Raw genomic sequence first — 16,937 nt, 5'->3', positions numbered from 1 at the left:
GGCTGCATCGCCCCGCCCGGCGGCTGGCTACCCGTCCGCTCTTGTTCAACCTCATAAGCCAAGTTGCCATTGACCGGTCGTCTCGAGGCGCTGCCAGCCTCTTGTCCGTCGCCCAACCCCTTTTTGGTCCCCTAGGCATGGCCGGCGTGCAGGCAATTGATGCCTTGGACGCCTCGGGGCAGCGGGCTTGAACCGGAGGAACATCCGCATCCCCATCCTCATCCCACACCAACGCCGCTTGGTCTTCCCCGTCCCGTGTCCGCACGTGTCCATGTGGCAGGAACCACAGGCAAGCGCAGCTTACTCAACCAGCCCCGCGGGCTCGCGGTCAACGCCAGTCTGAGACGGCCTCCTCCGCGGAACAAGATGGATGGCCTTCCCATCACGCCTGCCACCCAGTCCTCCCAAGCGCCCCCGCCGTCCTTGAACTCGCTGGTCTCGTCGGCCTCGAGCCTCAGGAAGGAGCGGGGAGCCATCGCAGCCCAGGTTAGTCGCAGCCTTGCCAGCCCGCTTTTGCCTGCCGCCAGTCTGCCGCTTCGTACACCCAGCTCCAGCACTCCCACTCTTTCCCTTACGGATGTCTAATTCCCTCTAGGCCTGCGACACTTGCCGGAGCCGTAAGCAGAGATGCGACGAGCAGCGCCCCAAGTGCGGCACATGCCAAAAGTTTCGCCTCGAGTGCAACTACCGGGAACCTCAGCCAACCAAGTATGCTCTTATATATATGTTCAGCACAGAAGGTTCAAGCTCTCGGCCCTCGTCTGGCCCGCAAACTGACGCAGTCACAGAAAAGACAGGACGCTAGTCGAGATACTCGACCGAATCAAGAATTTGGAGGGCAAAATTGACAACTTGAGCCGCCGCGGGGCAGGTCCGCCGTCAACGCCGGCCTACTCCGCCCAGCCGAACTCGCTGCCCTCCCCACTCCCCGCTGCTCCGGCCATCGCGAGCGCGTCTGCTGCCCCAAACTCAGCATTCCAGTTCTCAGACACGTCCAGCGTCGCAACGGGAAGCGATAATTACTACCAATATGTCCCTTCCGTTCATCAGATGCTCAAATGGCCGGCCATACGACAGCTTTTCGCTTCGGTACAGCCCAAGCTACCGAACATCGACCTGTCTTCGCTTGAGCGAGAGGGGCCGGCCAGCATCGTCGCTCTTCGCCGCTCCACAACGCAAGGCTTGCTGACAGACACTTCCGTTCCCGCCGGACGAGGCTCTGGCATCGGCCTTCATAACCCGATGAATGCCCAGGCGCCGCTGAATCTTTCGAATCCGAACTGGGAAGCTATGCAGAAGCTGAGCAAGGCCTACTTCGACACCTTCAACCTTCTCTGTCCCATTCTCAACCGCCAGTCCTTCATGTCCGACACGTTGCCTGCCCTGTTCAACAACGGCTTCAATCAAGATATAACGGCAACTGTCGCGCTTCTTGTCTTCGCCTTGGGGGAGGTCGCCATCGCAGGAGTCGAAGGACTTCCCGTTCATGCCTACAACGGCCGCTCGAGCGGCATAAGGGGGGGCAGCAAGGACCGACCTCCGGGTTTGGAATTGTTCAACGAAGCGAGGCGGCGCATGGGTTTTCACTTGACAGAGTGCAGCCTCGAGAATGTCCAGATCTTTGAGCTTGCGAGGTACGGCCGCATCCCTGCTGCGGGTTAAGCGTCTTATGCATGGCTAACTGTCACACAGCATCTACTACGGAACCTGCTTCTATCCCCTGGTATGGCGGCCTTCTCGTTTCGCGCAACCCCCGCAGCGGCTGCTGCTGACACATCTTAGGCTTTCTGGAGGATGACTACTTCCGCATCTATGGCCTGCCAGGCGCTCATTACGAGGTATCTGCCTACTCACCCTTCGCTCTCAGCCGCGTTGTCGTCTTGTAGCTAATCAATGTCAGCCATCCTGGCGTGTTGTCCTCGGGGCAGGCCGATCTAACGCGGCGCGCATTTTGGCACTGTTCGATCATGGAAAGGTATGGCCTCTTATTTTTGGCAAGACTCTGTCGAGGTTTGTCTGACCCATCGTTTGTCTAGCGGCCTGAATCTTGAGCTTGGATTTCCTCTCACGGGGTTGGACAAGATGGAATCTGTTGTTGGCCTGCCCGACTTCAGCGCCCCGTTCTCCGACGAAGACTACATCAGCAACCAAGAGTCGCATTTCCAGGAGCATTTTGCTTCCCAAATCGTTCTCCGGCGACTCTTGGTGGACTTCCACGGCGTCTTGAGTCAAAGTATGTCTTGCCCTTCACCCCCTATTGCACTGATCCTCCCGAACTAGCTCATACTTCAGGCGGGTCAGCATCCTCGTCGATCGGGCCGACATCTGGGCCGTTCAGCCCAGTAGCGGCCTATTCTGGGGTCAATCAGGTCACAATACGCCAGCTTGCGCTGCAACTCGAACAATGGCGCGGCATGCTCCCTGCTCACCTGCGATGGCACGAGGACTCGCTGGAGTCCTTCCCAAACTCTGGCGAGGAGGTGTGCAACACGGCGCTCTTCACCCCGGCAGCCACGCCCGTGTCGCCCGCTATCCCTACGGCGCAGCCCGCCCCCGCCTCCGCCGTGACCGCCCGGTTCATGTTCACCACCGACCTCGACGCACCGCCGCCACGATACCCCTACGTCCTCGACATCCAAGCCGCCCTCCTGCGCTCGCGGTACTACTACACCAAGTACCTGATCCACCGCCCGTTCTTGTACAAGGCGCTGCAGCACCCGGACGCCGTGGGAAACGACGACGCGGTCGGCGCGGCCGAGTGCCTCAAGGCGTGCCTCAAGTGGCCTGTAGCCATGTCGCCCACCTGCCGACACAAGCGACTTGTGCCGTGCAGCTTCTTCTTCACGCAGAACTTCTTCGGCATCCTCGTCCTGCTGCACCTCAGCACCACTGTGCCGATCCTGCGCCGAATCCGCAGCACACTTTGCGGCGAGCGCTTTGAGATCGATGCGGCCGAGACGGTCGGGTTGTACTTGGACTGGCTGCGTGATCTGCATGTTGTCGACGCCAGCACCCAGTGGCATTGGGAGATTATCAAGGCGATCTACGGGCTGGACAACTAAGTGGCGGAACTGTTCTTGGTGTGTTTTGTCTCAGCATAAAGAGGATATGTGGGATGAGAATGTGGGATAGATCAAGGAACTTGGAGGGGTTGGAGAGAACCCTTGTAGCGTAGGGTAGTACAGGGCAGGATGGCATGGTGGGCACGGTGGGCGAGGGGCGTCGGCGAGCTTGGAACCGCGGCTGCGTCGTGGGTGTTTGAACGCTACAGCATGCGAAGGTAGACTGGATGAGCTAGCTGTATACCAGAGGCAGCAGCATAGCTCATGGCCGGCTTCTTCTGTGTACATAAGAACATCGCCGACTAAGCAATCGCCAGGTTCAGAAGCAAAGCAAACAAAGGGACCGACCTATCGTCAACACCACGTGTTCGTTCGAGTGTGCTCAGAAGCAGAACAGCACCACCGATCAACACCACTGGATCTCCAAGTAATCAGCAGGGATCATTGCCGAGTTTAGCCGCAAAATAAACAAGAGACAGAGGGGTCTTCAGCATAAGGGATTCTAGAAGTAGTGAGCCGGGATAATACCCAGGTTTAGTCGCGAAATAAGCTAGATATAGGCAGCTTATCAATATAAGAATACACTGAGTGGACAAACAAGACGCAGCAAATATGACCAGATTCAGGAGAAAATGCCACATGAGCAAGACAAATATTTTCTCGATGATCTTGCTCGGTACATCTCCTCACCAGCTTGACAACCTACGCAAGAGGCGGGTCAAGAAAGACGAGGTACGACATCAATAAAGTCTTCAGTCTATCAACACTTCTACCGATGGTCATGATGCAATATAAGTAAATTATCCAAGAGACTCCCCCAACGCCCAGGATGCTCATCGGCAAGATTCTAAGATGCAAAACTGTACAAAAAGAGAACTAACGGCAAGGAAAAGACTAACTGCTCGACCCGACCGAGCTCGTCTTTTCCTGCACCCGCGGCAGCGCCTGTCCCCCCGCGGCGTCGGCGGCGGCGTGGCCTTCCGGCACCAACAGGCCCTCGTGAGTGGTCCGGCGGAAGTAGTCGTTGACCTCGTCGGACCACTCGTCGTCGTCGTCGAGGTCGTCGACGCCGGTGGGCTCGCCGCCGGCCTCCTTGTGTCGGCGGGCGCGCTCCTTGCCGACCCACTCCTCCCGCAAGTCGTCGATCTTCTGGCGGGCGTCGAGGGCGGCGTCGTACCGCTTGTGGACGCCGCGCAGACGCTCCCAGACGGAGAGGTGCTTGGGGTGGATGGCGATGCCGTGATAGTCATCGCCGCGGCCGGCCCGGATGTACGCCCAGCGGCGTTCCTGCTCCTTGAGGTCGAGGCCCGTCGTGTCGGGCAGGAACAGGAACGTGAGGAGCATGCCGGCGAGGCCGAACCAGGGCACCACGTAGAACTTGGTCTGGGTGTCGATGTAGTTGTACAACACCGACGCAAGCAGCGCACCGGACTTGCCGATGCAGGCGCTGAACCCGTGGGCCGAGGCGCGGATCGGCGTCGGGAACACCTCGCCGGCCACCAGGAAGGTGACGCTGTTGGGGCCGAACTGGTTGAAGAAACTAGACAAAAAGTACATGGCCTGGAACGACTTGATGCCCGCGGGGGAGGTGTAGTAGTCGTAGTTGAAGGCCGGAATGACAAACATAATGAAACACATGAGGAAGCCGACCTGCTGCATCATCTTGCGGCCATAGAACTTGTTGTCAATGAGCAGCGAGGCGCAGTAGTAGCCGGCGAGCGAGATGATGACGTTGTACAGGTTCCAAATCCATCCGGTCAAGACAGACGACGGGTTGTCGCTGATGACCGAGATGAATTGGGACTGGAAGAGCTTGTTGCCGTAGAAGAACACATCGTTGCAGAACCAGGTGCCGGCGGTGGCGAGCAGGCGACCACCGAAGAAGGTGGTGGTCAGACGCAGCGAGTCGACATCGTAGCCCGTGACATTGCTCTTCTTCTTGGCGGCGGTGAGCTGGCGGCTGGCGTGCGGCATCTTGTAAGCTCTGTAGTAGACGAGCCAGAGGGTTCCGACGGCCGGGATGGCGAAGGACAGGCGCCAGATCCACTGTGTTGTCGTGGTGCCGTAAGGGGGGTTTCCGTCGCCGTGGTGCAGGATCAGGAGCAGCAGGATGAGGATGACCTGGTTGATGAGCTGGCCCCAACCCTGCATCAGGAAAGCCATGGTGACCTTGCGGCCGCGGTGCAGGCGGTCCTCGCGAGTCGAGACCTTTCCGGCGGAGACGGCGTTCTCCATGGACGACGTCGCGGTGATGGGGTACTCACCGCCGACGCCAAAGCCTGCAGAGACGGGGGCATTAGAGGGACACGATGTTGACAGAAAGCGCGCGTCTGGTGGAGTCGGCTCGACGACGTACCATAGAAGAACAAAGACCAGGCGTAGCAGATGACCCAGCCGTTCAGGTTGAGGCCCCAGCTGGCGGTGATCATGAGCAGGCCGACAAACATGATGGCGGCGTCCTGGATCAGACCCCAGCGGCGGCCAATCCAGTCGCCAATGACGCCGACGACCATCTGGCCGACCATGATGCCGATGACCTCGAGATAGGTGACGGAGGCAATCCAGTTGGGATCGCACTCGGTGGGCTTCTTGCCCCAGCAGGTGGGCCAGGTGGAGCTGAACAGCGGGGCGAGGTTGCCGATGCTGAAGAGCACGTAGCCCTCAAGACCGAGACCGGCGCCGGGCAGGACGGCGTTGCGGAAGTACCAAGAGATGGGGCTGAGAGGGTCGGCCTTGAGCATGGACCCGATGGCGCCCAGCTCCTTGGCGGCTTCGGCGTTCTGGACCTTGTTGACGAAGGCGATGCGCTTCTTCAGCGGGAGGTCTGCCCAGTAGACGCCATCCTCTGTGTAGATGTCGTCGGGACGGGTCAGCTGCGCGACGATGGCGTGCTCTTGTTCCGGGGCGCCGGGTGCGGGGGGCGGCGGGTAGTGTCCATGCTCATCGCCCGTGACGGGGCCGTGAGGGACGGGGACCTCGCCCACGTCGGGGTCGTGATGGCGATGGTGCCGAATCAGATCGGCCATCGCTGCGGTTGCGAAGAGGGGGGACGGTTGCGTGTGGTTGGTGGTTGAGATGTCGTGTGTGGGCTGCTAATATTCCACTCTAAGGTAAGGTTTAAGGAAGCTAAGGAAGCTAAGGTAGGTACCAGGGAGGTAAGAATGTGTGAAGTGGGAGATCGGATGAGGGAAAGAAGGGACGAGATCAGCGCGCGACTTCCCTACTTAACTGCGACAACATGGCAGGAGCACATGCCCCGGTCACCAAAATGAGCGTACTCCGTACGGAGTAAATACACTAGTTGAGCGGCGAAGCTGTGCGGGCGGTTCGGGTCTAACCCGTGGACGCACCCCACTGCTTGCAGCACGCACTGTGGATCGGGTCTTCGGTGTCCCAAGATGGGACAATCCCTCTTACGTCTCTCTGCACCTGATTCTCGGTCTTGGCCGTTCTGACCACTCACGATGTCCGTTACCCCGTTCGGCAGGAGGTCGCGTGCTACCAGCAACATGCGCAACTCTAGTGTAGGCATGCATGTCCATAGACGCCGGCCTAGATTGTTCTCCTTTTCCTCCCGGGGAACCATGGGGCAGTGCGTGGACTCGTCAATTGCTCAGTCACCGCACATGGCCTGCGACGGAGACAATGCATACAGCGACATATGACGGAATACTGCGTACGGAGGTGCGTGCTCAGCTACACTGCGCTGTGGGCAGTGCCACACACTAGTGTAATACGTACTCTTCCCTGTCAATTCCCACGCTTGATTCAATTTTCCATTTTCACCGGCCGTCGATGCCGAATCGAACCAAGACAGGTCCGCCGTCTTGGGAACTTGAGGGATAAACGCGGGCCCACCCGGCTCTCCACAACCACCCCACGCGCTCACCGCCTTCCTCTCCGCTCGCACAGATTGAGCACACATCTGAATGCTCAGTATGGAGTATACTACGTTCGCAAGGATCCAACGAACCGTCGGCCGCCGCAGTGGAATGGAGCATCCGGCACACCTCTGAAGCCAAACAGTGACAAGCTTCCTTGGCCCCCGAGCGCCACAGCGGCCCGGGATCTGCATATCATGATGTTAACTAACTTACCTAACAACTGTCCGGCAGAATGGCGCACCCAATGCCCTCGCCAAGCCCGTCGCCGCCCGCGCGCCAAGGCCCCGGTCATGCCAAGCGCAGATGCGACACCATCTGCGACCCAAAACGGGAAAGAGCGCAGATCTCGGTGCGGCCCTGGACCCAGCGAAATCTGGCCAACCACAGATCCAGCCCCGCCCACGTGGTGCAATGATTGGGGCCAGGAAAAAAAGCCCGAGGCCGAAAATCAACGCTGTGCCAACCACCAAACCCCACAACAGCCCTCCCCCGAGCCCCGCAGTGCCAGGCTGCCGCTTCCGCGATGTCACTCGATATGGATACTAGTGGGTGTCACAAGCATCGCTTCGGGTCTGCAAAAGACACGGGCTTGGCTTCTGGGCTTGCATTGGCGGCTGCTTGGCGGTGGTCCGGCTGTCGCGTGCTTGCTTTCCCAATTCGAGCGACCGAGCAGACGCTGCAATATATTACTATTACGCAGTAGTTACCGTGCCTGGTTCTTTTCACACCCACGTGTCGTACGTAAGAGGTCTCGCGAGGCACATTCAGAGTCCTCGGTTTGCGGGGTGAAAGGGAAGGGGGCGAGGAGGGCGGGACCAACAGGACTTCACTGTGCAAAGTGCACACACATTCTACGGGTACTACATACATGTACATGTAGGTCTTGTGTTTACAGCGTTGCTCCCTCCCCGACGTTCTTGACACTGGTGCAATACTTTGTTGGCAGCAACTCAGGTCCTGTTCGGATCGACTAGTACATCAAATGTTGATCCCCCTTCCCCCTGCCCGGCTCGGATCCTTTTGCCAGGGGAACGGTAGACATGAAACCACTTACCAAGATCGTGATTGTAGTTTCCTTATAGCACACCGAGCTCCCTTGGTCTCGGTGTGGCTAAATGCCAGCGTTGGTCGTCGACGATCCTACATAACTACACACTAAAATGCTGGACGCCGCATCCTCAGAGAGAGCGACGTGGGTCCGGATACACGAGATGGGAATCAAGAACTCCTCGGAGAATCGTCAAACCTTCAGCCTCAACCAGAACAGTGCAGCAGGCAGCCTGTCCTGTCCAGACATACACTAACGGAATAACTGCTTAACTAGTGTGTGCACAGCTCTATTCCGTCTACGCTAATAAATCTCCTGCCCATGCAAGTGTCACACAGTAACCCAACCACAAGAACACACACACACGCACATGCAATCTCACATCAGTATATTTCCGTTCCTCCCTACCAGTTATATTCGGGATCCTGTATGCACGTAGCTGATAGATATCTGGTTACCGCCGCAGCTCCCAAACGCATTTCATTCAGATAGATGTAGCCGGCTGCAAAGCAAGCAAGAAAGCAGGCAAGCAAGCAAGAAAGCAGGCAAGCAAGCAAAGTTGCGCAGTTTTCCGCGTCCCGAGTCCCGACCGCCCCTTCTTTTCCACCGCTCCCCTCACATGCCTCGGACGCCCGCAAGGAAAGACAGAGGAAAGAAAAAGGAAACGATACCCAGAAACCGCACAGACAGGACAGGATAGGGGTACAGACCAACCGACCAGACAGCACATGACATAATGCAGCCGCGTCAACGACTCGTGGAACCCTCGCTCGTGATCGACCTGGGCGAGCTTGCCGCAGGCGTAACTGTGGCAACGGAAAGGAGAAAAGAAGAAAAAAAAATTGGATGAGTAACACGCAAGCAGTTAGCGAGGCCGGCGGCACAGGACTTCGGCGTTGGGCGGCGTTCTGTTGCAAACCACACACACACACACACACACGTCCAGCATCCAGCTCCGAAGAATGCTGTTCATCATGCTCCTCCCTTCCCTACCGAAAACAGCCCGCCACCTCTCCCCCTCCCAAGTCCAAATCATGAGCGAGAACCAACCCAGAACGGCGCTCCTTCCCACAGAAGAAGAAGGCCACCAGCCGCCCAATGCCTCGCGCCCGACGACGCAATCTACACTACTCCCCCCACATGACCATGACAAAAGAAATGCCCGTGAAAATGAAAAGGAAATGAAAGTAAACTGATGATGCAATCTCGGCATATACGTCCCGTCCGACGGCCTGCTTCCCTCCCTGCCTGCCTGCGCTTGTCCGTGGTTGAAATACCCCGCCGAGAAACGCCGCGCTAGTTGTGATGTGAGCAAAGGAAATGACGAAAAAAAAAAAAAAAAAAAGATCAGAGATAAAGGCCTAAATATAGGCCTAGCTGGTAGCGGAGCAAGACAGATTGATGAAAATGGCAGCAAGATAGCATCAAAGCAAGCAAGTTGGCGATGATGCTGAGTCGTGAAGTAGTGTTGTCCTCTTGTGGTGGTGTTGTAGTAGCAGCAGATGAGCATCTGTAGAGCCACGCCTGCTGCCCCCCCAATCGGCCGGTCCACGTGTTCTTCTAGCCGTTAAGGTCAGAGCTCAAATGGCGCCGGGAAACGGTGACATAGTATCGTCCCTGTCGGCAGTCCTCACCGGCGGGCGCCGCGGGGTCGGGTCCTCGTCCTCGACCAGGTCCCGCCCCCCGAGCGACGAGCTCGGCCGCGGCGTCTCGTCGACGTCGAGGTAGGGCTGGTTGCTCACCACGCCTGACTCGAGACCCGGCGGGGTGCGCAAGACGGCAGGCGGCGGGTAGTGGCGGCGGGCCTCGGCGGCAGCAGGACTACAGCCCGGCGTTGCGGGGTCACCGTCCGCCGCCGGGTCGTGCTGGGGGATGAAGCCGAGTTGCAGTTGCGCCTCTTGACTCGGCGTGACCACCTGGGTGGCCGGTTCCACGGTGCTGACGCTCTCCGTGCCGGCGGTCAAGCTGTCGTGGCTGTTCGCGCGCATCATCTCGATGCCGAGCTTGGACGACGGCAGCACCGGCTTGCTGCGGAACGGTTGGCCCGACGGCGATCCGGGGCTGCTGCCGCTCCCGCTGCCGCTGCCGCTGCCGCTCCCGCTCCCGCTGCTTGTCTGGCTGGGGGTCGCGCCGAGGCCGAGCTCGTCGTCCTCGTCGTCGGCCGAGTCGACGCTGCCTTCGTACCTGCGCTTCTCCATCGACTCGCGCTTCGCTTTCAGTTTCTCCAGCAAGCGCTGCGGGACGGGCCCCTTCGCGCGGATCGGCGACGAGTCAATCTGCGGGGGTGCCGATTGCTGTGTGACGAGGCGAGGGAGCAGCGGGAATTGCGCTGCGTTGCTCGAGCCCAAGAGGGTCTCCTCGGGCCCGGTAATGCCGAGCCCGCCCTCGTCCCAGTCGCCCGTCGCTTTCCTGCTGATGAGGACCGGGATGTCGTCGGTCGCGACGGACTCCGAGTCGCCGAAGAGGCTGGAGCTGATCGAGTCCTCGCGGAAGCTGCTGCCCGACCGAATCGCGTAGCCGGACGAGGCCGACGTCGGACTGTCTTCGACACGCAGGCTCTCTTGACGCAGGCCGGACGGGACGGGGTGCGGCAGCGTCAGAGACAACGAGTTGGTCTGATCGGGCGCCGGAGGTTTCCAGTGGCAGAGCGTACTCAACACCTCCGTGAGCTTCGACGAGCTGATGGGCTTTTCCACGAGCGAGTCAAAGTACTGAGGCGCAGGCAGCTCCTTCAGGTACGAGGTGATGGCGACCATGGGGGTGTGCGTGTTGGTGTGCTTCGTATCGCGTATCATGCGCGCGACGTCGGACCCGGAGAGCTGCGGGAGCTCAAACTCCAGGAACATGATGTCAAACTTGATGTCGCTCATCGCATAGCGGATCGCTTCGCTACCGGTCGCCGCTGAGATGGTGCGGCAGCGCAGCTTCTCGAGCAGCTTCTCCATCACCATCCGGGAGACGGGATGGCCATCGCAAATGAGCACATCCAGAGGCCGGAAAACGGGACCATCTCCCGCGGCGATATACGACATGCGCCGCGAGCTTTGACGGCGTCGCTGCACCCTGAGCAGCGCGTTTGCCTTGTCCGCCTCGTTGTCTGAAGACGACGGCGACATGTCGAACACCTGACTGCGGCGGTTCCGGTGATGAGCCGCCAGCATGTCCGTGGTCACGGGGCTCCCTTCCTGTGAGCCAACCGTGAGCGAGCGTGAACGACCGCCGGACGAGCTGCTGCTGTGCCGGGGCGTGGACATGACGTGGTTCGGCACGGCCTTCTGCCCCGGAAGGGCCAGCGGAGCGGGTGCGCCTCCCTTGCATTTGACCGGCGACGACGTGGCGGAAATCGTGGTGGCCGCTTTCTGCAAACTAGGCGGCACGCGGGGCACCTCGATGAAGTTTCCTGGCTGCAGCGAGTTGTTGGAAGGCTGAGATGAGTTGGAGGCATTGTTTGACGCCTTTCGCCGGCCTTCTGCCCCTGGCCCGGCGACAAATGAGACCATCAACGGGGACGACGGCTGCGAGGCTCGGCTTGGAGACGAGTTTGCGTGGCTCACGGCGGAAGGAGAATGCGGCCTGTGTGATGCCTTGGCGTTCGAGAGCGTTCTCTGAACTGGGTTCGCGATGGTCGGGCTGCCATCGAGCGCCGGCCCCGGAGATGTCAGGCTGCCGAGACCGCCCAGGTTGGGCGTCTTGCTTTGAGCAGCCAGGGCTTCGGCCCGCAGCTTCTGGATCACGTCCTTGTTTGCCTTCTCGAGGACGGGCAAGTTCTTGAACGAAAAGTTGCCGAAGTCATCGGCGGCGATTGGCTCGCTCAACCGCCTGGTCTTCAAGTCTCGAACATGTGGGGGAATGTGCAATGGTATGAGGCCGCGCTTCATCGAGTTGACCTGAGCCCGGACGCGGGAAAGGGCGTCGTGCGGGCGATCGGGGTAATCGGCCGCGGGTGCAGTCGCAGGCGGAGAGTGCTGGTCCTCGATCTCTTCCGCAAAGGACTGCAAGGTGGCGCCACGAGAGTCGAAATACTCGGTATCCTCGGGATTCTCGGGCTGCGGGACAAACTGGGCTTCGTCCTGCAGCAGCGTGTCCCAGTTCACATCTCGGAACCAGGGGTGGTTGCGGATCTCCTCACCCCCCGACTGGAACTTCTCCTCGCGGTTGGCTCCCAGCCGCTGGCGGGGATCCGTGCAGAGGAGCTTATTGATCAGATCCTTGGCCTCCGGCGAGACCTCGTCCTCGCTCTCGGGCGGCCACTCCAGTCTGCGCGCCAGGATATTTTCAAAGACCTTGTCCGCCTCGCTCGCGTGGAAGGGCGGAATGCCGTACAGGAATTCGTACATGATGCACCCCACGGACCACCAATCGCTCGTCTCATCCTGCGGTTCGCCCTTGATCGTCTCGGGCGCCAGGTAGTCAGGGGTGCCCACGAACCGACGGTTCGTGTCTTCCGGATCGAAGAGCGACCAGTTTGGCGGGGGCATGGCCGGCTGCGGAGGGGTGCCCTTGGACTCGACGCTGCTGTGCGTGGTCGCGTGCGAGAGCGAGGCGAGGTCGGGGGAGCCGGTAGTATCAGCCTCACTGCCCTCGGCGGGGAACAAAACGACCTGCGAGCCATTCGCCTGGGGGGCCTCATTGAGGGACAAGCCTCCGAGCATCTGCGTCAAGGCCTCGCTCCCGCCACTGTCGCTGCGTTGGTTGGAGACGCGACGCGGTTCTTGCGAGTACGCGCCCAGGTTGAAGTACGACGGCTGTCCCATGCTCGCCCCGTAGTCGCTCGGCGTCATTTGCGGCGTAGAACCGGGAGACTGGTTTCGGCCGTGGAGGTCGAGCGAAGTGGAACGGGATGACGCCATCGAAGCAGATCGAGCGAACGGGCCCTGTTTGAGGAGGTCGGGGGCCGCCTCTGCGCCGCTATTCAACGCGCGCTTCTGGCGTCCGACAAGGCCCATGCGCGACAAGCCGAAGTCGGTCAACTTCAGATGTCCCTTCTGGTCGATCAGCAGATTGTCGGGCTTCAGATCCCGGTGGACGATCCCTCGACTGTGCAGATGTTCGACGCCGAGAACGACCTCCGCGAGATACTTCTTGACCCAATCCTCAGGAAGACCGCCCAGCACCTTGATCAGGGAGGCACAGTCGCCTCCGTTGAGATACTCCATTACCAAGTACAAGTAGTCCTTGCTGGAGAAGGTCCAGTACAGCTTGGCAACGAAGTCGCTCTCGCCCTGCCACATCATGATGGCCCGCTCTGCCTTGACGTTTGTGATTTGGTTTTTGGCCACCATGTCGGCTTTCTTCAGCACCTTGATGGCGAAATACTCGCCAGTTGACTTCTTCTTGGACAGGTAGACACTGCCGAAAGCGCCCTTGCTGATGGGCTTGATGATCTCGAAGTCTTTGATCGAAGGCGGGACGGCTTTGGCCTGCGGGCCGCCCACAACCGCGCTCAGCCGGGGCGAAGGCGGGGGCTTCGATGCTGCTATCTCCCCTGGGTTCGAAGAAACCGCGGCCGACGACTGCCTCCGATGGCGGTGGTAGGTGTGGGATATGCTGGGGGATGTGAATTCGCTGCTCGGGAGCATCGGCGATGCCTCGGGAGACATCAGAGCGTCCGAAGGGAAAGGGAGGTTCCGAGGCTTGTGGATCCGCAGGGGTGAGGATGGCTGTCCGCTTCGAGAGGGCGACTCTTGCCTGCGCGGCGACACGGCGCCGGGGAGAATCAGACTCCTGCGGTGGTGTTGTCGCGAGCTCGCCTGCCGGCGAAGATCGCCAAATTCGGACATGGGAGAGTCCGTCCGCTGGGGCGGCCTAGAGGCTACCGAAGAAGACCTTAGACTGCCGTCACTATCCGCCCCTGCGTCGCTCTCGAAGATCATAGACTCGCGCCGAGATTGACTGGCACCAGCCAGACCGCCAAGGGGGCCGCGGCCGGACCGGGGCGTCGGGCATTCCTTAGGGCTGCTTGACCTCGGAGAGTGCAGCGGCATGGACAGTTGGCGCTTGTCAGGATCTTCGCTGAGATCGGCGTTCTGCAGGGCCAAGGCCAGGGTAGAAGGGGCATCAAACGAGCCCGGGAAGATGCCTTCTTCGGCAGCAGGTGGCGGGACTTCGAGCTCTACTTCCTCGTCGGTAGAGTCGCTCAGACGGCCAGCCGCAATCTTGGCAGCTTTGCGCAGAGCGGCATCAATGCAGTCCTGGACAATGTAGGCAAACTCGATACGAATCCGCTCGGAGTATTCGAGGATGCGGCGGTGACGGAAGACGGCCTCCACCTTATCTTTGGCAACCTTCTCGGTGTCGGCACAAAGCAGGGCGAGCCCTTGCTCCTGCTCGAGAGTATTCGTGCCGGGCGTCTCCCACTGGAGTACCTGAGCGATCCGGCTTTCGGACTGCGGCGACTGGGTGCGGAAGTCGCCCGGAGTTTGGGACGACTCCTTGATCGCCGGGGTGCTAATCTCGATAGCCGTGTCGCACAAGTCCATCAGAAGTTCGACTATCCTCGCCTGCGGTCTACGGATGGCAAACGATCGAGCTCGCGCGTGTCCGAAGCCGGAAGACCGATCACGCGACCGGCCAGGGACTGAACCAGGCACGGGGGACGAGTTGCCAGAAGACGAGCTTGACGAGGTCGGAGGGCCAATCGGCAGGCCCTTATATTCGGCGAGTGGTAGGTTTGTCTGGTCTCCTCCCGCCAGGGACCGGCTGTGTCTCGCCTCGAGCGCATCAAGCACCTTGACGATGGCATGGCGATGCTCAGTCAGGGCTTCCTGTGACATCTGGACCTCCATCTCAGCGCGATGCTCCTGCAAGCAGAGCTCCGTATGTTTCTCGAACCACCAAGGCGAGATTTGGCGTTCACAGATCCGGCAAAGGACAGGCAGAGGTGGAGGATGCTGTGCCGGGTCATCGAGGCCCGACTCTGCGAGCTGAGTGAGGTAGCTCGCGAGCACCTGCGCGCCGGATCCCAGGGAGTCGACGATTACTGGAGGCAAGTCGATCTTGATTTCGCGTGGCGGAACCCATTGGCGTATCATCCACATGGTCTGGAGAACGCAAGAAATTAGTAGGCAGGAACCACGGGGAATAATGGAGACGCTTGAAGGGACTTACATGGCTTTCCCCGCCCGAGGGGCCGCTGTAAACTACGATGCCCTGGGCCTCCAGGTCGACAACGACGGGCTGAACAGGCCCCTCGGGCTCCTTGACCATCTCCAGGGGCAGAAGCTTGGAAAGCGGCCCCAGTTGGACGGAGAAGCGGATGAACTGGCTCCGCCCGTCATCCTGCTTCATGCCCTCGACTACCTCGGAGAAGATGTTGGGGTTGTCGCTCACGATAAGGTCGGCAATCCGGGTGCCCACGACCGAATCCGGAGGCGTCCCAATGACGTCGACCCAGGAAGGGCTGACCCATCTGATGGTCCCGTCGATGTTGAGATCTAGGATGACGTTGAGGGTCTGCTCAGCAGCCTCGCGGAGCTCTTTCCTCTCCTCGCGGATGTTCTCGCTCAGTGACCGCTCCATCATGCCGGCCCTCAGCGAGGCGACGGCCGGCGGAGCCAGCGTGTTGGGCGGAGTGGCGGACTCTCCCTCCATGACAGCGTAGAGACTGTTCCGGAGATCAATGCTTCCGATACCATTTGCAGCGATTTAACAATGGCTCAGCCGTTGCCGCAGCGTTCTCGCGGCAACCTATGCGAATTGGCGGGACTCGTTGCCCCGGAGGGCGGGTGGGCCGGCGGGCGGTCGGTCGGTCGGTCTGGAGGTCCAGATGGAACCAACCAGGAGGGTTCCGGCCAAAGTGCCAGAAGCTAGAGCGCTGCACAAACTTGAGACATAATGCGGTGCGGTAGACGCAATTGTCCCGCGATCAACAGCTGAGGGTTATCGGCACCGATTGGGCGTGCTGGCGAGTTCGGGGGGATGCGTCTCGTGGCTGTGTGTGCATCGACGGCAACAGAGGGTTCCGCTTGCACGAGAAGGGTGTTGCAAACGCAGGAGGACGCGAGACGTGTCGTCGATGGCATTCAGTGCCCGACGGGGCGGCGTCGTTGCGGGTCGATCACGGCAAACGCGGGGCGGCGCTGGGACGGCACCTGGGACGGTACCTGGGCCGAACCGGACGCGACAATTCCTAGATTGAGGCCGCGGGATGGACTGAGGAAGGCGTCGCCGGTGCCAGAGCACGCATATGCCTGGTGTCGCGGTGGTGGTGTCGTCTTGTCGCCGGCGACTCGACCCGAGATTGGGTTTCTGTTGATCCAGAAAGCCAAAGTTTAAGTGGGGATTCCTTCTTTGTTCGGCTCCGCGCACCTCTCCAGTGGGATGGTGGGAGCGGGAAAGAGATCGGGCGGGTGAGCAAGGCGGCCCTTGCGTTGGCGGTAGCCAAGACCAGCGTGGAGCAGCCAGCCGAGTTTGCCGACTTCTGAGAGAAACTCCCCGGTTCTGCTGCGTGGTTGTCGAGGGCTCTGGTGTGTTGGACTTGGTCCATCAACCACCCTGCAGACCAACAACAGAAAGAATCACACGGACAGCAGGCTGGCTGCACGAGAGACCTCACGAGGGAACGGAACGGCCACCGCGTTCGCAAAAGCGAATCACACTGTGTGGCGGCTTGGCTCCCTTGAAAAATGTGCTCGGCGCTCGCATCGTGGGGTGCCGTTGGAAGCGGGGAAACCACAGCTGGCCAATCATAGAGGCGCTGGCCTCAGTTTGGGGGGATGCTTCTACACTAATAACGAGCGCTAACTCCGTACACAGTAATCCTTACACAACCTTAGTGTAGAACGTGCTAGCAGGCGTTCCGGAACCAAGGTTGTGCGACTAAGGTTGGGTGTTTGCCCTTGCTTTTCCCGCCGAATCTCCAATACAGAGGCCAACACAGGCCGGCAGCCCAGTGCTTCACGGCTTACCACCCATCCTGGGAGATTCGGGCCTGGAGCGCTTTAG

The 16,937-nt window shown here is 60.0% G+C and overlaps 3 protein-coding genes across 3 annotated transcripts; 1 reads left to right on the top strand and 2 right to left on the bottom strand.

Annotated features, from left to right (window-relative positions):
• THITE_2112545 (uncharacterized protein) lies at nt 1-3,225 on the top strand. Its single transcript, XM_003651776.1, has 8 exons — nt 1-486; nt 596-708; nt 789-1,634; nt 1,693-1,723; nt 1,783-1,838; nt 1,901-1,975; nt 2,037-2,233; nt 2,302-3,225. Exons 1-8 carry the CDS (start codon nt 367-369, stop codon nt 3,060-3,062), a joined length of 2,199 nt encoding a protein of 732 aa, XP_003651824.1. The 5' UTR covers nt 1-366; the 3' UTR covers nt 3,063-3,225.
• A 583-nt stretch (nt 3,226-3,808) lies between these two features.
• THITE_2112541 (uncharacterized protein) lies at nt 3,809-6,209 on the bottom strand. The gene is made up of 2 exons (XM_003651775.1): nt 5,419-6,209; nt 3,809-5,341 (listed from the first exon to the last, which is right to left on the bottom strand). The coding sequence occupies exons 1-2, from the start codon at nt 6,086-6,088 to the stop codon at nt 3,957-3,959; spliced, it is 2,055 nt and encodes a 684-aa protein (XP_003651823.1). The 5' UTR covers nt 6,089-6,209; the 3' UTR covers nt 3,809-3,956.
• Nucleotides 6,210-9,382: 3,173 nt separating this feature from the next.
• On the bottom strand, nt 9,383-15,853 carry THITE_2112540 (uncharacterized protein). Its single transcript, XM_003651774.1, has 2 exons — nt 15,102-15,853; nt 9,383-15,034 (listed from the first exon to the last, which is right to left on the bottom strand). Exons 1-2 carry the CDS (start codon nt 15,582-15,584, stop codon nt 9,575-9,577), a joined length of 5,943 nt encoding a protein of 1,980 aa, XP_003651822.1. The 5' UTR covers nt 15,585-15,853; the 3' UTR covers nt 9,383-9,574.
• Nucleotides 15,854-16,937: the final 1,084 nt, after the last annotated feature.

The sequence above is a fragment of the Thermothielavioides terrestris genome, chromosome 2 (genome assembly GCF_000226115.1).
Source record: "Thermothielavioides terrestris NRRL 8126 chromosome 2, complete sequence".
Taxonomy (NCBI): domain Eukaryota; kingdom Fungi; phylum Ascomycota; class Sordariomycetes; order Sordariales; family Chaetomiaceae; genus Thermothielavioides; species Thermothielavioides terrestris.
Note: the sequence above shows the minus strand (reverse complement) of the source record. Positions and strands in the feature narration are given on the sequence as shown.